This window comes from Zootoca vivipara, chromosome 13 (assembly GCF_963506605.1).
Source record: "Zootoca vivipara chromosome 13, rZooViv1.1, whole genome shotgun sequence".
In the NCBI taxonomy this organism is placed as follows: Eukaryota; Metazoa; Chordata; class Lepidosauria; order Squamata; family Lacertidae; genus Zootoca; species Zootoca vivipara.
Window position 1 is genome coordinate 14,428,595 of NC_083288.1, and position 24,318 is coordinate 14,452,912.

The following is a 24,318-nucleotide window of genomic DNA, read 5'->3' on the forward strand; positions in this document are numbered from 1 at the left end:
CCGGAGGGCAGGGGAGTGCGCGCGCAGCGGGCCGGAGGGCGGGGGAGTGCGCGCCCGTGCGCATGCGCACACGCACGTGGTCGAAAAAAATCGCCGAAAATCGCTTGTGCGCATGCGTATGGGCCTCCCCCGACCCGGAAGTGCATCGGAAATGACCTCTTCTGGGTCGGGAGAGGCCCATACGCATGCGCACAAAGGATTTTCGGCGATTTTTTGCCGATTTTGAAGATCGCCGCCGCGCCGCGCGCCGTAAGAGCAGGCGGCGGCAGCGGGCGGCGGGGGTCGTCGTGGGCCGGATTGGGAGGCCAATTGGGCCACATCCGGCCCGGGGGCCGTAGTTTGGGGACCCCTGGACTAGAAACTGACAACACCTGAAGGAAAGAATATGTTCTATAGCCATAGTCCATGATGCTCATTTGTGTCTCTCCAGCAGTTCTTGCTTTGCCGAGGTTCTCCTTTAGGTGAATGAAATCTTTTGGGGCATCATCAAAATGGGGGAAAGTATGAAACATTGAGACATAGATGGCAGCGAGGATTCATGCCCCCCCCCAAAAAAAATCTAATTCGGCCATATTTGAAAGTTGAGTGAGACTTATCAGGTCTGGGTTTACAGCGTGCTTCTTAAAAGATTCTGCAACACGTGTATGTTTCTGCACAATTTAGGTCAGGGGTAGGCAACTTAAGGCCCGGGGCCCGAATGCAGCCCAATCGCCTTCTCAATCCGGCCAGCGGACGGTTCGGGAATCAGCGTGTTTGTACATGAATAGAATGTGTGCTTTTATTTAAAATGCATCTCTGGGTTATTTGTGGGGCATAGGAATTTGTTAATTCCTTTCTTCAAAATATAGTCCGGCCCACTACATGGTCCAAGGGACGGTGGACCGGCCCACAGCTGAAAAAGGTTGCTGACCCCTGATTTAGATTGTATACACATTACTGCTTAATTCTGGTTCCACTGCACTCCTGCTGCTGGTATTTGAAGCCGAGTATGCACATAGGTTGCATTTGTCCATGGAGTTTTCTTGGCAGGGATACTGGAGTGGCTTGCCAGTTCCTGCTCCAGGTGGATCACGTTTAGTCAAAACTCTCCACTATGACCTGTCCATCTTGGGTGGCCCTGCACGGTATAGCTCATAGCTTCTCTGAGTTATTCAAGCCCCTTCACCGCAACAAGGCAGTGATCTATGAAGGATCACTGGTCCCATCACCTCCTGGCAAATAGAAGGGGAAGAAATGGAGGCAGTGAGAGATTTTACTTTCTTGGGCTCCATGATCACTGCAGATGGTGACAGCAGTCACAAAATTAAAAGACGCCTGCTTCTGGGGAGAAAAGCAATGACAAACCTAGACAACATCTTAAAAAACAGAGACATCACCTTGCCAACAAAGGTCTGTATTGTTAAAGCTATGGTTTTCCCAGTCGTGATATATGGAAGTGAGAGCTGGACCTTAAAGAAGGCTGATCGCCGAAGAATTGATGCTTTTGAATTATGGTGCTGGAGGAGACTCTTGAGAGTCCCATGGACTGCAAGAAGATCAAACCTATCCATTCTTAAGGAAATCAGCCCTGAGTGCTCGCTGGAAGAACAGATCCTGAAACTGAGGATCCAATACTTTGGCCACCTCATGAGAAGAGAAGAATCCTTGGAAAAGACCCTGATATTGGGAAAGATTGAGGGCACTAGGAGAAGGGGACGACAGAGGACAAGATGGTTGGACAGTGTTCTCGAAGCTATCAACATGAGTCTGACCAAACTGCGGGAGGCAGTGGAAGACAGGAATGCCTGGCGTGCTCTGGTCCATGGGGTCACGAAGAGTCAGACACGACTAAATGACTAAACAACAACATGCACATAGGTTTGCCATATTTCAAAAAATGATTATCTGGACACAAACGTTGTTAAGCTTCTTTTTAGTTTCCCCAAAGTTGTTGAGCTTTTATGGCAAAATTGCAGTTTAAAAATGAAGCTTTTGAGCTATTTTTAATGAACATCAACAAAAACGACACTGCCAACCCCCTACCCTCTCCGGGGGTTATGGAGAGGGGCCGCTGGCCCGCGATGCCCCCAGACCCACTCCGACTGTTTATGGAGTGGGGGGAGCTTGGGCTGAAAAGCACTTACGAGGGCCAGGACTCCCGGACGCTAATCTGCATGGCGGGGATTTCCATGGTTAAAGAAGATAATTAGGCTTAAATCTATGGACATACTTCAGAAGGAGGGGAAGAAGCGCTGTTTACTGCTGAGAAATCTATGCTGCTGAGGGAGAGGAGTTAAAGGCTGTATATCATCTGGAAGAAGGATTGATGGGGACAGAGCGATAAGGGAATGGAGTTTTATTTTTCTTCATATGAGTTACTTCGTACCTTCCCAGACGCGATGTCCTGGCTTGTTTGGAGTGAAAGAGAAGCAAAAGACTGTGTGAGTTGAACTTTATAAACTGTTGTTACTGAGCATATTTTTTAAAGATGTGGAGTTGCCGATGAGAAAAGCCCCCCCCCCTAGTCGGACGGAAGGAGTCCTGGACGCGTTCGGAGGATTTATGAGCTGTGACGCACTTTGAATTGGAGCAGCGACCTGAAGCTAAGTTCAGCTATAGGGCAAGGAGATCCATTAATTTACCAAGAGTTTATGGTTTGATGTTTGGGTCTTCTGCCTGGAAAAGCTGTAAATTTTATAAAGATCGTTAATCTTCATGGCTATGAGAGAAAACGAAAGTGATTTGAGCTTTTTAAGATGGCGCTGCTTCGACGCAACAGGGAGCTACAGACTAAGAAGATTTATGGGGAGGCTGGACTGATTAACCCACACAGGAGAAAGAACATTTGTGAAACCTCGTTTGATATTTATCTCAGCAGCTGGGAAACAATCGGTTGAAAGTGGAAAACATCTATGTGACTGTAAGGGGAAGATCTGGATTATTATGAACTTGGAGGACGATTTGAACTTTAGAAAAAAGACGGCAGTGGACGGTTGCGAGGAATCCCCAATTTCTTGAAGCATGGGAACCCAAATAAAAAATTCTTTAGACGATTTGGCATAACATTCGGTTTGATTGATATATATATGTGTATAATTTGAAATAATGAATGTGATATAATTGGTTTTAATTGGAAATTTAATAAAATATATTTTAAAAAAAAAACAAAAAAAAAAACGACACTGCCGACATGGGTTGCCATATGTCCAGATTTTCCCAGACATTTTTAGCTATTTATGCCCAGATTGTTGTTGTTGTTGTTTAGTCGTGTCCGACTCTTCGTGACCCCATGGACCACAGCACATGCCCAGATACTGCTTCTGATTTCAGTACTCTGGCTATGTCCGTGAAATTCCGGCAATCCTATACATGCATGCCATTAGCAGCAATCCATACATGCCTCCCCAGTAGTTTATTGAGAAATACTGCTGTTTGATGCATTTCCCCTCAAAACAGCTTCCATGCGATTTGAAAACGGGAGCCACATTCACTTTGCAGTGTGTACATTTGAGACATCCATTGCATGTGGGCAAATGACAGCTTCATGAATAGTCCACAGGGGTTGCAGGTATGGGAATACCAAGCAGATATTGTGCATCAGGTGGAGGCATTTCAACCCCTTCTCTTGGCGTGTACAGCAACATGCAAATGCAACCTGAAATGCAATGAGGGAGGAAGTGACATTGTGCTTCAAGCCGCTACATAACTATTCTGCTTGTTACAGGTAGGTAGCTGTGTTGGTCTGACGTAGTCGAAACAAAATAAAAAAATTCCTTCCAGCAGCACCTTAGAGACCAACTAAGTTTGTCATTGGTATGAGCTTTCGTGTGCATGCACACTTATTGAGAAATACTGCTGTTTGATGCATTTTCAGGTATCTGAAGAAGTGTGCATGCACACCAAAGCTCATACCAATGACAAACTTAGTTGGTCTTTAAAGTGCTGCTGGAAGAATTTTTTAAATTTTATTCTGCTTGTGGTAGTCAAGGTGGAGGGGACACCAAATGAATGCAGGGCACTGAAGCCGTACCTTCTCATTACTGGTAGTCTTGCTTTCTTCCTACACTCCCCATCCCGCCTTCGCAGCCTAAAGGTGTGTAGCAACCTGCCTTTAAAAAAAAAAACTATTGCATAATCAGAGTTCTACACCCCATTCTGATTTCTCAGGGCCAATGGACTGCACGTTCCTCGCAAGGCACCCAAGGCTGCAATCCTGTACCCATTGCGAGAAGATGGGATACTGGACCTTTTCCGGCTTGACCCAGTTCAGTTGCTCTATTTTTTATGCAGAGAGACTTCCCTCCTCTAGGCGGAGGGAAATACAACAATCTACTGAAAAGCGCCATCCACTCCACGTGCCGCTCTGCAAGTTTCTAGTTCTACAAGTCGGGAAGCTTAGACGGGGCTGGATAGTTCTCATTATGGTCCTCGCAAGGAAGCGCGCCGCCGCGAAAATTAAACGCGGAGAAAGGAGGCGCCGGCCCACCCGACTGCCCTCGCGCCTGCGCATTCCGCGCGTCTTTTCCTATTCTTCGCAAAGGTAGAAGCGTCACACTGCGGTCTGCTTCCGGGTTCAGTTCCCTCCCGCCTTCCTTCCTCTCTGCTTTATTGCTCTCGTGCTTATGGCGGCGCCCAACCAGGACGGGAGGAGAAGGAAGCAGTTTGGGAACCGCTTCCTCACCGACCCGGCTCGCCTCTTCCAGCACAACGCCTGGTAAGGAGGAGAGGGGGAAATGAGGACTGCGGGGCGAGTTTTTCCGCATTATACCAATCTAGCTGCCATCAAAACCATGGAGGAAGGTCCCTGCCCGCGTGGAGTTTACAGTGAAAGAGGAGGTCGTGCACTCTCCTCGCTTTGAAGTTTTTAAGCATGGCCATCTGTCATAGATGCTTTAGCATTGCAGGGGGTTGGGCTAGATGACCCTCGGGTCGCTTCCGATTTTTGTTGGCAAAGCTTGTCTTTCATTCCAGAATCTGTCAGTCCCGGCCCCCACCCCCACCCCCAGATTAACACAGTTGTTCAGGACTATGTTGCCCTAGATTAGGCATCCCCAAACTGCAGCCCTCCAGATGTTTTGGCCTACAACTCCCATGATCCCTAGCTAAGAGGACCAGTGGTCAGGGATTATGGGAACTGTAGTCCAAAACATCTGGAGGGCCGAAGTTTGGGGGTGCCTGCCCTAGATCTTTGAGGCCAGTTTGTCTGCTGGTTAATAATAATAATATTATTTTTTCTTTATTTATTATTTATACCCTGCCCATCTGGCTGGGTTTCTCCAGCCACTCTGGACAGCTTCCAACAAAAGGTTAAAAATACATTAAAACATCAGTCATTAAAAACTTACCTAAACAGGGCTGCCCAGATGTCTTCCAAACATCAGATAGCTGTTTACAGTGGACCCTCTAGTTACATACCGCTCTGGATACGTAACGTTTGGGTTACGAACACAGCAAACAACAGAAGCTCTGTTGGTGTGAGCCGCCCTGAGCCCGGTTTTTGACTGGGGAGGGCGGGGTATAAATAAAAATTTATTATTATTTATTATTATTATTCCAGGTTTCACCACGCACACATGCACAGAAGCGGTCTGCGCGCCATGCGCAGAAGCAACGCCTCTGCCTACAGACTTTTCGGGATGCGGACGGACTCCCAGAATGAATTTAATTCATATCCAGAGGGTCCACTGTATTTATTTGACATCTGATGGGAGGGCGTTCCACAGGGCGGGCACCACCACCAAGAAGGCCCTCTGCCTGGTTCCCTGTAGCTTCACTTCTCGCAGGGAGGGAACTCCCAGAAGGCCCTCGGAGCTGGATCTCAGTGTCCAGGCAGAACGATGGGGGTGGAGACGCTCCTTCAGGTATACTGGGCCGAGGCCGTTTAGGGCTTTAAAGGTCAGCACCAACACTTTGAATTGTGCTCGAAAACGTACTGGGAGCCAATGGTACACTTGCAAGCGAGGCTAGCTCAGCGCAGATGGATTCCGGAGGTTAGGGTTAACGAAACCAGATAAATACTTCTTTCCTGCCCGCAGGGATAACGTGGAGTGGTCCAAGGAGCAGGAAGCCGCAGCGCAAGCGAAGGTCCAAGAGAACAGCACAGAGTTTGTGCCACAAGATCAGCAAGGTATTATTAGTGTGTGATATCACCTCTTCTGGGGGTGGTATCTCTAGCCAGTCCAGAAGAAATGAGGTGTGATTAAGCCCCACTGAAGTCAGCAGAGCGAATTAGTGTCTTAGCGTTACGCTGGAGGATCATGCCTGTAGATTCGTTGTGTGACTCATATGGCAGTTTTGTTCCATTGGGACTTGTGTTTGTGAAGCAAAGTTCCAAATCGCTATTAACTTCAGCATTCTCACAAGTCAGCCTCAAAGGGTTGTGCTGCTTGGAACGCTGCTGGTTTTGTTGCCGTTTTCCCTTTTTACACAGGAAGGCGAGATGTGCTTGCACACTAAATCTGTGTTTGCTAGATCTTGTGCTTAAGTCTCCCAATCCAATGGCTCACACCAGTTATTTTGAATATTTGAAAACTGATGAAGAGCTAATCATGCCAAGTACCGCCCAATTCGAACATCCTGAGAAGCCTTCTAAATCTTCATGTGTAACGTAGCATCACAGAACTCGCATGGAGGTTTCCACATCTGTATGCAAGAAAGCTTGCAAAGCAAGCAGGGGGATATTTTAGCCCACCCTTCTGCTGCTTGTGCATTTTGAGGTGCCCACCAGTTCCATGACAGGTCTGGAGTATGGGTTCTCCTTAATATTGGAATATTTGTTTATTTGTTTATTAAATATAAGGTGTATACTGCCTTATACCCGTAAATCTCAGGGCAGTTCACAACACAAAGTTACGGTGTACAGAGCACAATACATAATAAAAATAATCAAAACATAAATATTAGTACCGTACATATTTGACTGTCCTGTGTATAGAATGCCCCCACCCCTATTTTTAGTACACGGGTTTCTGGAAATTATCTCCCAACAGCTACTGGCTTGACCTAATACCACAAAGAATAGCTTTTACGGGTCTGGGTATGTTTGTCAAAACAGATACGATGGTGGCAACCCATCATATTTGTCTTCCCCATTCAGGCATAAACTGGGCTGGGTGGGTGGGTGTGTGCAGGTCTGATCTTAACATCCAAAGGTGTAAACCAGGGGCTCCCAACAAAATTTTCTCGAGGACCCCTCATCAAGCTGCTATTGTGACAAGGACCCCCATTAATTCCTAATCCTAAATCTAATTCCTAATTCCTAATCTAATTTTTCCAGTAAGATTAACACTGATCTTGGAAGGGTTAGGTTCAAGGGACGCCGACGATTTAGGTTCAATGGACACTGACAACATCGGTTTGAGAGTCACTGACTTACTTGCTTGAACATCAAATGCATTATCTTCCTCTTCATCTGTAGGCCTTTGTCATTTTAACGAACCACTTTTTAACCAACGGTCCATTTTTAACTACGCGAACTGTAGCTTCCACGAAAAACAATGCTTTGTTTACAGACACTACTGTTTTGCAAAGAGGCAGCGTGCGCCAGGGATGAGGGAGGGGAATGGAGAAGACAGGGTACCTGCGCAGTAGCACACAAATGAAGCCAACACGCGCAAAGCATCTTGGGGAGGTGAGCGTTAGTAGAATGCGCGCGCTGCCTCTTTGCAAAACAGTAGTGTTTGTAAAGCGCCACCTAACGACATACAGCAGAACTACTGCCTATCTAATTCTAGTTTTGCACTAGACTCTGCTCATGCAGGAAGCAGCCAAAACAAAAAATCTGTTATCATACGAAATATATTTAATATATTTTTTATTCTAATAGCATCTTGCGGACCCCTCTGGCATAGCTCGTGGACCCCTGGGGGTCCCCGGACCACCTGTTGGGAACCACTGGTGTAAACAGTTAAGGGGAGTTGAACTCTCCGTGATTGGGGACTCAATCTGTCATATTCCTCAACTCAGCTCTGATAGCAGAAATTAACCAAGCTAGGTGCAAAGTGCTTGACGTGGTGGACTGTAGGAAGGGAGGATTTTGGCTCCCCTCACCCACACACCCCTTTTGATGTTAAAATCAGACCCACAGCCTGCCTTTTTTAATATGTGACACATGAATCAATCTATGGAGGATGTTTTTGCAAATAGGAAGTTATTAAATGAGAATGGATCCTGGGGAGATGTTTGGAAACCTAAGTCACTGGGAACAGTTACATAGCGAAATACGTCTTCTGGGATTTGCTTCCTTGAAGTGAGTTTGAAGGAAAAATTATTTAGCTGGCTTAACTTTCAAAAACCATTGGGAGTTTCTTCTAGGTTTAAGGTGTTGTCTCCTAAACTGCAAAGCTCCTTCTCTGGTCAAGGGCTTGGACTGGAGTTTGTCTCACTTTTACGCTGCCATCTTCTTTGCAGATGCTTATGAGATCAGTGCCAGCAAGTATTGGAATGACTTTTACAAAACCCACGAAGGCGGGTTTTTCAAGGACCGGCACTGGCTGTTCACCGAATTCCCTGAGTTGGCTCCAAACCAGAATGCCAGGGCGGTTGGCGTGTGTGTTTCTGAGGCTGCTGCTGCTGCTGCGAAAAACACAAAAGGCTCAGGCCTTCAGGAGTGCTGGGGCAATGGACTTAGTTCACTTGAGACTGGGATCTTGGAGCATCAGAACTCGGAGATAAACAGTTGTAACTCCAGCCCCCAAATGCAAACAGAAGTGGCAGCGCAGAAACTGGAGGAACAAAAACTAAGAGACTTCCCAGGGTCATCTGCTACTTACAGAATACTAGAGGTAACTGCACACAGTGAATCGGAACCAAAGCATGCTTTGTTGGGCTAATAGTTCCACTTAGCTCAGCGTTCTGCCTACCAACAATAGGCCTTGGGGAGGCTCAGATGGAGTTTAACAGTGCTATTGATTCCCCCCCCCCCATAGTTATTGGAGAGATATTAGCTGTGAACATGAAAGGTTTTGTTTCTATGTTGATGTGGTTAGTGGGCGCCAGTAGACACAATGGCCATATGAATCTTATTTGATGCCATTTTATTAGACGAGTTTCCCTTTCTCTGCATACAGCCACGATGCCTTTCAGTTTCACTGCATGATTACGATTTTTGTAGTTTTGAGAGGCATAATTTCAAGATAATTGTTGGGGGGGGGATTAAAGGAGTCTGCAACTGGCAGCCCCTGGGCCAAACATGGTCCCTGAGTGATGCCCCAAAGGCAGGAAGCCTGTGTGGAGGAGAGGAGGGTGTAGTCATGGGGCCTGATGGCAGTTTGTTTTAGAGTGGGGTGGTGCCCTGGTTAGCCACACCCCAAGGCAGCCCTCCTGTAAATAAAGGTAAAGGTAAAGGACCCCTAGATGGTTAAGTCCAGTCAAAGACGAATATGGGGTTGCAGTGCTCATCTTGCTTTCAGGCTAAGGGAGCCAGCGATTGTCCACAGACAGCTTTCCAGGTCATGTGGCCAGCATGACTAAACCGCTACTGGCACATGGAGGACCGTGACGAATGCCAGAGCGCACGGAAACGCAGTTTACCTTCCCACTGCAGTGATACCTATTTATCTACTTGCACTGGCATGCCTTCGAACTGCTAGGTTGGCAGGAGCTGGGACAGAGCAACGAGAGCTCACCCCGTCGCTGACCCAGGGAGAAATATATTTGATCTTGGCATTAAATGAGAGCATAAGAGGAGAGGCTTGACTATATTAAATTATTTCTAGAGCGGTAGCTATGCTGGTTTGTTGTAGCAAAAAAGAAAAATAAATCTTGTGCCACCTTAAAGACAAATGTATCGTGGTATAAACTTTTGTTGCGATGGCTGAAAATATTCACTATGTTTGCTTTATTGGCAGGTGGGCTGTGGTGCAGGAAACACCGTTTTCCCCATCCTCCAAACCAACAAGTAAGAGAGACGGCAAGCAGATTGTACGCTGAGGTTTACAAACCAATAGGATGGTTTTTAAGACTTTGGCAGGATTGTTGCAATAACCTGCAGTTTCATAAGAGCATATAGTTAAAGAAGATGAATAAATGAGCCAATTATGTTAATTTGGATATGCAGAAGATATTAAAAATAAATTTAAGGAACTGCAGAAAGAGGGGGAAGGAATTCAAGTTTTGAAATGTCAAAATGATTGTTAAATTTGTGAAATGTATAAACCTGAAAAGTATATTTAAAACAAAAACAAAAAAAAACCACCCAAACCCTCTTGGAAGCCCCAAAGAGAACAGAGCCAATGTGGGGTTTTGTTTACACTGCTTGGACTTCCGGTTCTCTGTCCTGCAGCTACATATGATATTCATTCCTTATGATCCAACCATTCTATCTTTCATAAACCAGCATTTTTTTTGTCTTCAAATCCAGATAAGATCAGTTCCTCTTTCATGCTAAAAGTCCATAAGAAATTTCCATAAGAACCTTAACAAACGTCAGTAATTATTTTTCTCCAGTTGAACCTGTTAACTTTGCTATCTCAGGCCAAGTCCAATCGTTTTATCAGCCAGTCTTCTATAGTGGCTAGGGCTGTATCTTTCCATCTTTGTGCAAATAGCAATCTCGCACTGTATTGGAGTAATCTTCCTTTTCTAACTGTGGGTCTGTTAGCCCTAAAAGAAACGAGTTCTGGCATCGGTTGAATATTAACCTTTAAAACCTTTGAAATGTATGTATCCACATCCAGTATTTTTTAGCCTTTTTCCATGTCCACCAAGCATGATAAAATGTCCCTTCATGTTCTTGGCATTTCCAGCAAGCATTTGAAACATCTTCATTTATTCTGAATAATTTCTCAGGAGTTAAGTACCAACGATACATCACTTTGTAAAAATTCTCTTTAAGATCATAGCACAGTGTAAATTTTAACCCTTAATCCACACACAGTGGTACCTCGACTTACAAACGACTAGACAACCGAATTTTTCGACTTACTAATGGGGCAAATGGCCGCACGCTTACAAAATTCTCGACATCCGAACGGAAACCGCGGCAGTTTTAGATAGGGTTTTATCAACTTACGAATTTTTAGATGGGGTTGCTTCGACTTACGAATTTTTTCCGTTTCCAATGCATTCCTATGGGAAATCGCGTTTACAGTGGCGTTTTTTGACTTACGAATTTTTCGACCTACGAAGGTGCCTTCAGAACGGATTAAATTTGTAAGTCGAGGCACCACTGTACTGTATGTTCCCTGTTCTATCTGCCTTACCAGTCTTCTCTGGTTTGTTTCAGCGATCCGGGCTTGTTTGTATATTGCTGTGACTTCTCCAAAACAGCGGTAGAGCTCGTCCAGGTAAAAAGGTGGTTTAATTGTCTTGGCTAGGTGGGAAATGCCACTGTATTTCTAAAAGTCCTTGGCCTTTGCTGTTGTAGCTTAATACAATTTTGTTGTTAATGCTAGGAAGGCTTTTGCCCTTTGACTCTTTGCCTAGTAGCTGGTGAGTAGAGACCTCGCTGGAGAACATTGGCAGGAGCTGGGTGAAGGCCTTCCTCTTTGACCTCTGGGAGCGGCTGTCTTCATTTATTTTCTCTGCAGTATTTCTAGCCTGTTATTCGTTTTTACAATCCCAGAGGGAGGACAAAAGCAATAAACACAGAAGATAGCAATAGACAAAAATGACAAAATCATATATGCAGTTCTATCATAAATAAGCAAAATGACAAGAGCAAAAATTAATATTCTCAGTTTAATGAAGTGCCGTGTGGCAAGTTTAATATATGATGCATACTTCGTTTCAGATGTAGAAATTAGAGCAGTGTGACAACAACAACAACAACAATTTATTATTTATACCCCGCCAACTCTGGGCGGCTCCCAAAATAATAATAATAATAATAATAATAATAATAATAATAATAATAATAATAATAAAGCGATAAAACATCAAACATTAAAAACGTCCCTAAACAGAGCTGCCTTCAGATGTTTTCTAAAAGTCATATAGTTGATATTTCCTTGACATCTGATGGGAGGGCGTGTGTTTGGTTTGGATATTTGGCCTTGAAGATCAAGATCAGGGGTCAGCAAACTTTTTCAGCAGGGGGCCAGTCCACTGTCCCTCAGACCTTATGGGGAGCCGGACTATATTTTTTTGGGGGGGGGGAAATAATGAACGAATTCCTATGCCCCACAAATAACCCAGAGATGCATTTCAAATAAAAGGACACATTCTATTCATGGAAAAACACGCTGATTCCCGGACCGTCCACGGGCCAGATTTAGAAGGCGATTGGGCCGGATCCGGCCCCCGGGCCTTAGTTTGCCTACCCATGATCAAGATAAAAACCTCTATTCAGCAATTTTTTTTCCTTTAAAATGCTTTGTATGCCACCTTTAAGAATCAAAGCTTTCCTCAAGTCATGAAAGTGATGATGACGGTGGTAATAAATAGATAAAACAGACATACACCCAGCTCAAAACAGGACACGGAGCAGCAATGAACGCAGCAAATAAAGATTCCTTCAGGCAAAAGCCAGTGAGAACAGGTGAGATATATCCTAAATATAGTGCCCCCTCCCACATACCACCTAATTTAGGCTTCCTCAAACTCGGCCCTCCAGATGTTTTTGGCCTACAATTCCCATGATCCCTAGCAAGACCAGTGGTCACGGATGATGGGAATTGTAGTCTCAAAACATCTGGAGGGCCCGGTTTGAGGAAGCCTCACGTAATTGAACCGCACTTTGCGACAGGTAGGGTTGACGCGGGCAGGCTGCGGTTTCTCGGCTTAATCTGTTACGCAGGGTTGCGGCGAGGGTAGAACGTGAAGTGTGCTCAAAGAATGCTTGTGTGAACATACAGGCCCATCCAGAATACGACGCCTCTCGCTGCTTCGCCTTTGTCCATGACCTCTGTGAGACTGGGACCCCCTTTCCAATGCCAGACGAAAGTGTGGACGTTGTGGTTCTCATCTTCGTCCTCTCCGCTCTTCTCCCAGAAAAGTAAGTACAGTATGTCATTCTGCTGTTGCTGTGTGTGTGCTTGCCTAATATCGAAAGCAGCGTGTGTGGGGTTTTTTTTGGGAGAGGGATATGTTGCAAAGTTTCATTTTTTATAACTGCAGCAAATCTAGACCACCGGTAAGCGCATGGGTTAACTATGCTGAATTATTCTAGTTATTCCGAGTTAGTTATTCCGAGCAGATAGATTACTAGCATGTTTCTTTTTTTTCTTTTTTAAATTTAAAATAATCTTTATTGATTTAAAAATAAAAATAAAACAACACATCCAACTAAAATAAAACAAAGTAGATACACAAATAATCCATCATATAAATCCAAATATAGTTTAACCTATCTTCTACAATATTCTTAACTTATACCTTTTCATAATCACCTATATTCTTATCTTCTTATACATTTCGACTTCCCCTTCTCTTCCTTCCTGGCTTCAAATTTATAATCGTTTTTGCTGCTTCTACTTATCTTCCTCTTGGGAACTTTACAAGATATTTCTCTTAAACCCAAGTTCCTTTATATATATTCCAAATTTTTCCCAATTTTCTTTAAATTTTTTGTTCGAACCACCCCTTATCGAATTTGTCAATTTGGCCAAATCGATGTAGCTAATTACTTTCTCCTGCCACTCTCTTATAGTTGATAGATTACTAGCATGTTTCAGTGGGTGCCGAGTCTTTTCCCTCTTGTTTCTCTCCCACAGAATGCAGTGTGTAATCAACAGACTTAGCAAACTTCTGAAACCCGGCGGAATTATTTTATTACGAGATTATGGCCGTTACGATCTAGCCCAACTCCGCTTTAAAAAAGGTAAGGGGAGGGAACAGGCAGTATTGCCGTTTAATAAAGGAAGCAGTCGCTCCCTCGGCATCTCAGCGGTTGCTTGAGAAACAAAACTTCTAGCCTTCACCGGGAAGTTAAGGCACAAACACGGTCCAGCCGCTGAAAGAATTGCAACGTGTGCTTGTGAGAGAGTGACAGACGTAACTTCTGCTTTTAGGTAGCGGGGATGGATGTTGTTGTTTTCACACAGGCTAACTTTTGGGCCTCTAAGCCCACCTTGTTTCATCCCCACGCAGCAGAACGAGGAAGTAATTTGAAACCAGGCGATGTCCTGATTTGCTCTCACTGTGAGATGAATGAATGAATCTTTATTTGCATCAGCCATCGGCCACAGCAGTAAAACAACAATACGATATACAAAAAAAAAGCCAATTATATAAAATGCATTTTAGGTTTTGAAACAATAGTCAAATAGTGGATCTTATTCTAATTGCCCCAGCTAAAAACCTTGCGGCCTTTGAGATGTGTGTGCAGCATATTGAGGGTGAGCTTCTGATATGGACGAGGAACAGGAAAAGCAAAGGGCTGGGGAAGGCGGCTCGGTGGGTTTTTTAACATGCAGTCCGCAAACTTCTTCTGTATGTCTTTTGGCAGATTCTTGGCCATTGATAGTTTTGGAGGCCATTGTATTTCGGAGGCAGCAGCAATTTAAAGTGAACTGAGTTGCAGTCAAAATTTTCATTCCTTTCTTTTAGGTCAGTGTCTGGCTGATAATTTCTACGTGAGAGGAGATGGCACCAGAGTTTATTTTTTCACACAAGGTAACTAACTTGCAAGTCCTTATCAATCGGAGGTCACTGTCTCTGGCCCAAAACAGGCAAGAAATGATGTTTTAGAAGATGCTAGTTCAGGTGGCAGGGAGAAGAAATGACGGCGGGATGGGTGGGTAACATGATGCACCTGAGCCATTTCCATTGCGGCCTTTCTACACATGTAGAGCAGTGATCTGGAGAACTGGACACCAGTTTATTAAAAAGCAAAAACCCTGACGATCTGATTAAAAAAAAGAGCTTAAGACTTACATGGGCTCAATTCAAATGCCACAGCCAAAGAATACTGTTTGGTTGTTTGGGAAATGCTGCAGGCTCCCATATTCCATATCACCGTTCCTGGGTTTCTGTGGCATCTGAATTGGGAAAACTATGGTTCATGCGGAACACGATTTGTTGCCGCCGAGCAGTGAGGGTATTTCAAACACTTGTATCAATGTGTACAGGGTTCTTAAATTATTTCTGCATGAAATCTCTGTCTGAACGGGGTAGAGAGGGTGGAGGTTTGTTGTCGCCGGTCCTGTCTTGTAGGAGGAGGCTGGCCAGAGGGTCTTTTAATTCTGTATTTCTCTTCCAGATAAAATATTAATTTATACCTGCCAGCGTTCAGACTGGAACCAGTCAACGAAATCACATTATATTCTGGGCTCAATTCATGGTGCGGTTTATGGCCTGGAATCAGAATTATGTCACACCATTGCCTTTTGCCATATAAGCTTGCCTGACTTTTTTTTTTAAAAAAAAAAACCCTTTTACAGCTATTGTGACAAATAATAATTTATTATTTATACCCCGGCCATCTGGGCGGGCCTCCCCAGCCACTCTGGGGGGCTCCCAGCAGAATATTATAAACACGGTAAAACATCAACCATTAAAAACTTCCCTAAACAGGGCTGCCTTCAGATGTCTTCTAAAAGTGAAGTAATTGTTTATTTCTTTGACATCTGATGGGAGGGCGTTCCACAGGGTGGGTGCCACTACTGAGAAGACCCTCTGCCTGGTTCCCTGTAACTTCAATTCTCACAGGGAGGGAACCGCCACAAGGCCCTCGGAGCTGGACCTCCGTGTCCGGGCTGAATGATGGGGATGGAGACGCTCCTTCAGGTATACTGTGCTGAGGCCGTTTAGGGCAGCGTTTCTCAACCGCTGTTCCGCGGCACAGACGCTGGCTGGTGTGCCGCGACGTGCGGCGACGAGAAGGGCGATTTGCATTGTTACGTGCCTGGCGGCCGCCAATAGCCAGCACTAACCCGCCGGAAAGGAAGTCGGCCGGGTCACGACCATAGCTGCCAAGTTTTCCCTTTTCTCGCGAGGAAGCCTATTCAGCATAAGGGAAAATCCCTTTAAAAAAGGGATAACTTGGCAGCTATGGTCACGACGCGGGGCGAGCGCAGCTCTCAGCAGCCACCACCACGGCCTCGGACGTGAGAGGCGGCCGGCGGTTGCTGCTGCTGCTGTTTGTCTCGCTCTTGCTGGCGGCGCCCGGGGCTTGGTCGGCGCGAGGCCGCGGGCCGACAAGCAGAACAGCCTCTGGAGGGCAGCCAGCAGCGTCTACGATGGAGTGAGCGGCCTCTTCGGCGAGGAGCACGTGCGCGCCCTGCAGAAGGTGAGGCGCCTGGCCTGGACTGAGGAGGGGCAGGCCCGTTGCTCCCGGGGGGTCGCACGGGTTCCAATGGATATTTTTACAGGACACATCTTTATGGCAATATTTCTCCTCCTCTTTCCCAAAGCTCAGTGCAAACGACTGGAGGGTGGTTTTAGAGTCTAGGGTTTTAGACAAACTTAAAGAAGCTGGCTGGATGAGCTCAACCTGAAACTTGCTGAGCAAAGGATTGTGCTGGCAGAGAAATCAGCGGCTTGTGAAGCCTTATTACAGGAGATTGCAACCAACACAGCAATTGGCAAGTGTTTCTTACAGTCATAATTATATAGTCAATATAGGGCGGCACAGAGTTAAAATTTTTAACTTTTTTAATGGTGGTGTGCCTCGTGATTTTTTTCATGGAACAAGTGTGCCTCGGCCCAAAAAAGGTTGAGAAACACTGGTTTAGGGCTTTAAAGCTCAGCATCAACACTTTGAATTGTGCTCGGAAACGTATTGGTAGCCAGTGTAGGTCTTTCAGGACCGGTGTCGTATGGTGTCATATAATGGACTGAGCAGAACAATTAATATTCCAATACATCTCGCTGTGACATGCCATGAGGCACAAGTGGATGTATTGTATTCTTGTCCGTGTTTATATAAAATACAAGTTAATACCGTAATCCCACCAAAGTGATCATCCAATCCTTTCCTTGCTTGACAATGTCCTTCTTCCAAGAGGTGTTCACCTATCCTTGCCACTGCCCAGTTCGATGGGCGGCAAAGCCTTTTTTACTCTTTCGGTCTCTTTAAAAGATCACTGGTTTTATTGCTCATTGTTGTCGTTATCTTGTTTTTCCCCCATCTTCATCGCAAACCGCCTTGCAGCTGTATACTTTAAAATGGAGGCATTTCTTTCCTCTGTCCCTTTAGATGAGCTGGATTTGCTGTTCTCTACAGCAGGCTTGGAGAAAGCCCAGAACATTGTGGACCGCCGCCTCCAAGTGAACAGAGGGAAACAAATCACCATGTACAGAGTCTGGATCCAGTGTAAATATCGCAAGCCAAAGGACGACAAGGACTCTATAGGAGAACGGAGCAGCTTTCATCCTAGTGGCTGCACGTAGCGAGACTCGGACCACTCCCCTGGGCGGTTGCCCCCATTACGCTGGGCAACTCAATGCAGACTTGGTACAGCAAACAGCACTGCACGGTGCTTGTTAGAGGCACAAAGTTTACCGGCACCAGCCCCGATACGGAATGAATTTTTTTAGTTTGCAGGGTGGTTAATTGCCAAGTACCTGCAATTAACTGTAATGCAACTTTGTTGTCTCACAATTCATTTGCCGCCTTCCGAATTAGGTGAGTTTATTCCTGCAAAAACAGCACTCCCTAGTTTTGATGGCGCCTTCTTCTCCTGCACAGTCCTGCTTCTGGCCACTTACTTGACCCGGAAAGGGGGAAGTCCCTTGCAAATGGTCAGCTCTACTTTTCAGAGCTGAACAAACGTTCTTCAGATGCAAGAACTTTTATCAGACCAAATGTTTTTTTTAGATTCAGGAATGTGCATCGGACCAACATCTCCCATGTATGCAGGTCTGGCTGTTTAACTAAATCTAAACAAGATCAACATGGGTTTCAGAGCATTGCATCAGTTTCTGACTGCTCCATGGAGTTTATGAAACCATGCCTTCTTATACCTACAATATAACTTTTCTGCATTGGCAGTGGGTGGGGTGGGGAAGAGCCTAAGAAAATGTACTGGGAAGCTTGCAGCTTTCTAGAATAATTTCACATTGTTTTAACAAATATTCACTGGCACAAGTGATTGTTACCGCATGGTCAACAAGCACGCTAGAAAAAAACGGAACAACCCTCTCCAGCCACCAAATTTTATAAAGTTATAGTATATTTAAAACAATTCTGAACTTAATGCAAACAAAACATGTTAAAGTTACAGGTAGGTAGCCGTGTTGGTCTGGGTCGAAGTAAAATAAAAAAATTCCTTCAGTAGCACCTTAAAGACCAACTAAGTTTTTATTTTGGTATGAGCTTTCGTGTGCATGCACACTTCTTAGAAGTGCATGCACACGAAAGCTCATACCAAAATAAAAACTTAGTTGGTCTTTAAGGTGCTACTGAAGGAATTTTTTTATTAAAACATGTTAAAGCCTGCCTGTGTAATCTCTAAAACTGAACCTGACTTGTGAAAAAAAGCTTAAAAAATTAAAAAGGACCTTTTTAAAGATTTTGCATATGAAACTATGCTTTAGCATTACAGTGGTACCCCAGGTTAAGAACTTAATTCATTCTGGAGGCCCGTTCTTAACCTGAAACTGTTCTTAACCTGAGGTACCAGTTTAGCTAATGGGGCATCCCACTGCCGCCGCACTGCTGAAGCACAATTTCTGTTCTCATCCTGAAGCAAAGTTCTTAACCTGAGGTACTGTTTCTGGGTTAGCGGAGTCTGTAACCTGAGGTACCGCTGTACATCAGGGGCAGCCAATGTTGTGCCATCCAGATATTGGACTCCCATCAGCCGTAGCCAGTGATCAGGGATTATGTGAGTTGGAGACCATTGGCTGAGGGAGACAAAGTTGGTTTCATGAATGAGCCTCAGGTGTGCACATTGATCCAATCTTCTGTGCCGTGGTGGCAAGGTAAAAAGTGTCTGCCTTTTAATCTATCTACAGCTTCCAATTCTGGCTGAACTTGGAGTAACTATATTAGCCTACTGCTTATTGCAAACATGTAAGATGGAAATGTGGTTTAAAACCCTGGCTTATTCACTAATCATAACTTAAACAAACCAGTGTTTACTGCATTCACATATAACGGGGAATGAAGTTAGTTTTTTAAATGCAAGCAGATTCTCTGAGCACCTGCTTGTGAAAAAGAAGGGGGGGAACCATAATGAAAAATCATTCTGGCCAGTTAAGAGCCCTAATTTTGGATTGCACCTGCAGCTGTACAACAGGTAAAATAGAGTTTTGAACTGCTTATCTGCTTTCCATTTCCTTCGGACACTTCATAAATTCACTCATGTCTCCATAGTACAGCCAATACTTGATGGGAACTTCTCAAACTTTGGTTCCGTGAATTCTGACAACACAGTAAACCACAGCTTGTGTAAACTATGGTTTCCAACATCAGCTTCAAATGCTGGCTTCTTGACCCCCAATGAACAATTTTGTGAGCAGGTTCCACTAAAGAGTTCGTCTTTAAACACGATTTGCTGTTCTGTACACAAGATTCAGGCTTGGGCCCTTCTCACTTGCCTCTCAACGAGGTGACCATGGGTCAGATGTCAGAATAAACTATGGTTTACTTTTATGGGAGTCATCCTAGCTGAATAACTGACTTGTTAACTATCCTCCCCCTTCTCTTATTTCGGCATGTTTGTGAGAAAATTATGTTTCTGTTGTTTGTTGACAGCATTTTAGTGTTATGTCTGAACCCTAAACTGTGGCTAGTTTTAATTATGGTTTAAAGAAGCCATTTTCATAGTCCATTCTTTGAAGTTGTCTTTTTTCAAGCCAACTATAAAGATTCACCACGGTCTGTATAATATATTCACATTTTGAAACTGGTAAGAGATAAACCATAGGCTCACCTAGTCATCCCTTCCACAAATATACTGTGGCTTATTGTGACCCCAAATGGGCAACAATGGTTAGCTGAAAAGTAAGAGAAACGTTTGTGCCCTCTTCCTGTCTGCATTAGAGATGACTGTTCTTGCACCTACTCTCAGGGGGCGTGCCATGAGCAGGTCAGCAGTAACTCACACAGTGTCAGTGAAGTTAACTCTCTTTATTCAAAGAAACAAAACAAGCTCAGAGACCAGGCCTAGCGAGCACAGCAACTCTTCCCAGTAGTTCTTGCCCCGATGAGTCAGTTGTGAGGTCCCCACCTCCCCAAGTCTCCTTTCCCAGGTCCTTCCCAAGCAATCTCGGGCTCCTTGTCTCTCGTTGCTCCGTCTTCATTTCTCTGCATGTTCTGGTAGACTGGGGAGAGGGGAAGCTAGTCGCAGCAGGATGGGGAGACCCCCCTGGCTTCTTCAGCAGCCTGCCTCATCTCTGCCTCTCCCTCCTCTCTAGCCACCTCTTCTGCCACTGGTTCTGGACTGCTCTCTGCCATAGTCTCTTCCTGCTCACTAAACCCTGTTGCCTCTTCTCCCTCTCGCCACTCATCATCATCCCACCACCAATCCCCTAGGCCTCAGCCTTCTTCCCCTGGGGGTTCCCCAGCTGGTCTCTCCTACTCCTCTGCATCCAAGCCAGTCCATGACACATACTTAGCACTGTGTGAATCCCTCCATTAGCTCAGGTGTGGGAACCTTTCTGTCCTGAGGGACCAGATTGTCATCTTCCCTAACCCCTGATGGGCAGTTTGACAGGTGGGCAATGACATCAGGTGACCTTCCCCCCCCCCCTTGCAGAGTCTTCAGAAGCCCCATTGAAAGCTCACTATTTGACACAATCTTGGATTGGTGCTGGGAAATACCCAACCTGGGTGTGGCTTGGCCCGTATGGCTCTTAGGCTAAATGGGGAGGACTGGGCATTCCCCACCCCTGCATTAGCTAAGCAATAGCTTTAAACAAGCCACCGTTCCACAATTGTATCTGAATCCCACAACTTAACCTTGTCTTACATTGTTGGGCTTTCTCTTGGATCCGGCAAATGAAGAAGCCACACACAAAAATCCTTGTCCTTTGAAATATACCCCAGCACCTCCACATGCCTGTTTGTGATTCAACCTGGTTTTTTCCCCATGATGCCTTTCTTTCCTCCACCTGTCCTCACCCCACTTGCCAAGGTTCACTTGACCCCCAATACCTCCACCTTTCCCTGCCACTTGCCAAGGCAAAACATCCACCCATCTCCCAACTAATCCTGTACCCACTGACCTGGGAGCAACCTCCATTGATCGGCTTTTGAGATACGTCATGTATAGGACTGTTGTGAACTACTAACCACCTCATGCCTTTTGTACACTCATTCTCTCCTCCGGATCATGAAATCCCCCCACATGCTCACAAATAACACTTCAGCATCCTTCACTTCCTCCCACAATGGCACTGATGAAAAAACTCGGGTTGAACTGTATATAGCCTTGAAGCTTCCGAAGCACAAGAGCCCCCCCTGCCCTTCTGTAACACCCCAAGACAAAGAGCCCCGAACTCTTTGGAGACCAACCCACCTACTGCACCTGACCACAATGCAGAAAATACCCACCTACCTTAAGTCCCTAACAAAGGCGGCCACGCCCCCCCTGGAGTTACAGGGGAAACACCTTCCTCTGTGTGTACCCCACCACCCCCTCGCCCAGTATATGGTCGTTTTGCTGCGACCCCCAAGAAGACAAGAAGTCTCCATGCCATGACCCCCCCCCAGCACCCGCTCTTGATGAAAGCTCTGACTCAGCAATTTTTTCCACCTGTAAGGCCGGACACCTGGATTCTGCAACAATCCCCCTCGGGGGGGGGGGTGTCCATCCGCCTTTGGCAAAAGCCCCGCTTAAAACCTCGTGCCCGCAAACAAGGCACGGTTAAATACAATTTTAAAAGCCACATGCAATGCAATGCAACCCGGGCCCTCCCATCGCCCCACCCCGAGGTTTTTAGCACCTCCTTGCACTGACCTCTCCCCTCCCCCCAACCTTTTTCTCACCACCACCGACTCAACCCCCCCCCCCACCGCCCCACCTCGCGCACCCGCACACCAACCTCCCACCCGTGCAAATCTCGCGAGACAACACGTGCTTTCACAAGTGGTTCCCCCACACACACCTCTTCTCCTTGCACCAATCGATCCGGGGGCTGGGCTTAAAAAAAAAAGCCTAAGTAAAGGGGGCGGGGGGAGAAAGGGGTGTATAGGCGAGAGCTGGGGGGGGGGAGAAAAAGTGAAATGTGGGGGGCTGCCCCGCCCCCATTGATCGCAACTTGCAACCAACCCCCCCCCCACCTGAATAGCATTTTTTGGGGTAAACGCCCCCCCTTCCCACCCACCCATCCCTAATCCCTTCCTCGGGGGAAAAAGAGGAGGAGGAGGTGGAGAGCCCCAACCCTCTCGGGAACGAGGCTACCTTTGCCGGGCGGGGAGCCTACGCGAGGCCGGGGATTTTACGGCCTGCCTGCTCGCTTCTCTCCCTTCTCGGTCTCCGCCGAGAGGGCGCAGGAGGAGCAGTTGCTCTCTCCCACGGCCACCTTCCTCCGGTGATCCCTCCTTCTCCATCTCCCCGTCTTCTCCTTGGGGCAAAAAAGGGCCCTGCAACCAGGAGCGAAGCCCAGCCGAGCCGCCGCCAGAGGTGAGAGAGACCGCGCGTCCCGGGCATCCCTGGTCTCGGACGGGCGCTGCGGGAAGAGAGAGGCTCGCTTCTCCCCCGCCGGCCTTCCATCTAGGCCGGGGCCGGCAGGCGAGCGGGAGACCAGGCGAACAGGCCGGCCTTCCCCTGGTAGGCCTAAGGAGGGTCGGGGAAGAGGTGCGCGTCCCTCCGTAGCTGCGGCGGCGGCGCTTTCCGAGGGAGGGGTAGGTAGGCCTTGCAGCTGGGACTTCTCCTTCACCCCCAGCTCCGTTGTCGTTACGCTTGGTGACATATTTTTTTTGGAGGAGGGGGTCCACAGTCTGTGTAGGCCTCGCCTCCCCCCGTCCTATCTGTTGCTATAGCAACGCCGCGGAGGAAGGGCGAGTGCGCCCCCCCCCGTGTCCCAACCTCGGGAAAGGGGCCCGGGTTACTATGGTAACGTTGTGGGGGGGATGGACCCATACATGGGCTGTGTGGGAGGGGGGAGACCCCCCTCATAATACTGTGGGGTGGTTTTAATTGGGGTGACGTGTGTGTGTGTTTTTTTGGGGGGGAGGGAGAGGTAACGCGCGTGGTGGCCGTTCTCTCGTGTAGGCCTCGAGACTGGCCTACGTTGCCTAATTAGAAGTTGCAAGCCCAGTGGGGGCTTAAAATAAGGGCGAGCTGTGGGGGGGGGGGCGAGCGCGCCCGGGCTGTTGCTATGGGAACGTTCTGGTCGGTTGGGGGGGGCGGAAGAGCCTCCTTCCCTCTCGCGTGCTGGGGGTGGGGTGGGGGCTCCGTTGCCTTGGTAACCTCCCGTGGTTGGGAGAGGGTCGCGCCCACCCGTGTCAGTGAACGGGGCGCGGTGGGGTAGGTAGGTGGGTGGATAGGTTGCCGGGCCTAGAGGTCTCAGGTACCGAGCCTCCTTGGGCCTAGTTGTGAGGGGATTTGTTTTGTTTTCCGGTCAAGGGGAGAGTGAGATGTCAGCGGCCTCTGGGGACGGCAGGCCCCCACGGGTGGGAGTCGCCACATCTGGAAGTGTGGATAGGGGTTGTTACTGCTTTAAAAAAAATAAATATAAAAGGGGGGTTAGCAGGGGTTAAACAAGGGGTTCTGTTCTGTCACTCCCCATTGGAGTAAAAGAGGTGGTCCCCATCCCATAAGTACAAGTGGGTAGGCTTGGAGTAAGGGGATGGATGCTTGCCTGGGTGGAGAACACTTATGCAGTGGGTGGGGAGAGTCATTGGCTCCTGTTTTAACTACAGTATTGTAAATTCCAACAAGGTGGTGGTCTCGGGTCCTAAGCTGTAGGGCCATCTCTTGAGAAGTCAAGGATAAAGCGAGCGGGATTGGAGGTTACAAAGTGAAATAAATGTGTTCGCTGGAATAGGAAGAAATAGAAGTCGGGGGGGCACTCAATTGAGGGACATTATGTATTCGTTTATCATTTCATATAATGCCATGAAACTGAACAGTTTGTTTGCTTTATCGTCATTCCGCACACATACATGCTTGAGAGATGCTCAATTCCCACTTCAGGGAATTTAACATGCCTTGAGGGGAAAGTGATCAGAAGTCTGTTTAAAACATGCACAAATGCCTTTCTCGGATGCCCGCCCACTTTAGGGGTTCAGAGGTCCCTAAGGTGACAAACCCACCTTTGTTTGGCTGCTTTAAACTTGAATGCTTTTAATCATTATGAATGCTTCATTATCTTCCCAGCTGGCTCTTTTTGTAGCTTATTGAGTTGTTTTAGAAGTCTTGTTGGGGGATTTTGGAATGTTTGTAAGCATACTCAATTGCAACCATTTTCTTCCTTTTAATAGATACTATGATAAAAAAAAATAAGCCAATTTGGATGTCCCATCACTTGCACTGATATGTATATTTCAAAGTAAAGTGTGGCTAAGGG

General features: G+C 46.6%; 2 protein-coding genes across 5 annotated transcripts in view; both read left to right on the forward strand.

The window, feature by feature from the left end:
- Window positions 1–4,552: 4,552 nt before the first annotated feature.
- LOC118095347 (tRNA N(3)-methylcytidine methyltransferase METTL2) lies at window positions 4,553–18,170 on the forward strand. Its single transcript, XM_035136532.2, has 9 exons — window positions 4,553–4,693; window positions 6,015–6,106; window positions 8,389–8,762; window positions 9,828–9,877; window positions 11,204–11,264; window positions 12,774–12,913; window positions 13,632–13,738; window positions 14,467–14,532; window positions 17,057–18,170. Exons 1-9 carry the CDS (start codon window positions 4,602–4,604, stop codon window positions 17,248–17,250), a joined length of 1,176 nt encoding a protein of 391 aa, XP_034992423.1. The 5' UTR covers window positions 4,553–4,601; the 3' UTR covers window positions 17,251–18,170.
- A 3,929-nt stretch (window positions 18,171–22,099) lies between these two features.
- Window positions 22,100–24,318, forward strand: part of TLK2 (tousled like kinase 2) — a 38,962-nt gene continuing 36,743 nt past the window's right edge. Inside the window, exon 1 of one of the 4 annotated variants that reach the window (XM_035134824.2) lies at window positions 22,100–22,430. The gene's annotated coding sequence lies outside the window, so the exon portion shown is untranslated. Of the gene's footprint in view, window positions 22,431–22,555; window positions 22,578–22,603; window positions 22,652–24,318 lie in introns of those variants that run through there. The other 3 variants (XM_035134821.2, XM_035134823.2, XM_035134822.2) reach the window with 3 other exon arrangements.

Bases quoted from the DNA above. Each gene is read 5' to 3' on its own strand.
- LOC118095347 (XM_035136532.2), top strand. From the start codon at position 4,602: ATGGCGGCGCCCAACCAGGACGGGAGGAGAAGGAAGCAGTTTGGGAAC. The intron at 9,878-11,203 runs GTAAGAGAGACG...GGTTTGTTTCAG, and splicing joins CCCATCCTCCAAACCAACAA to CGATCCGGGCTTGTTTGTAT. The intron at 13,739-14,466 runs GTAAGGGGAGGG...CCTTTCTTTTAG, and splicing joins CCAACTCCGCTTTAAAAAAG to GTCAGTGTCTGGCTGATAAT.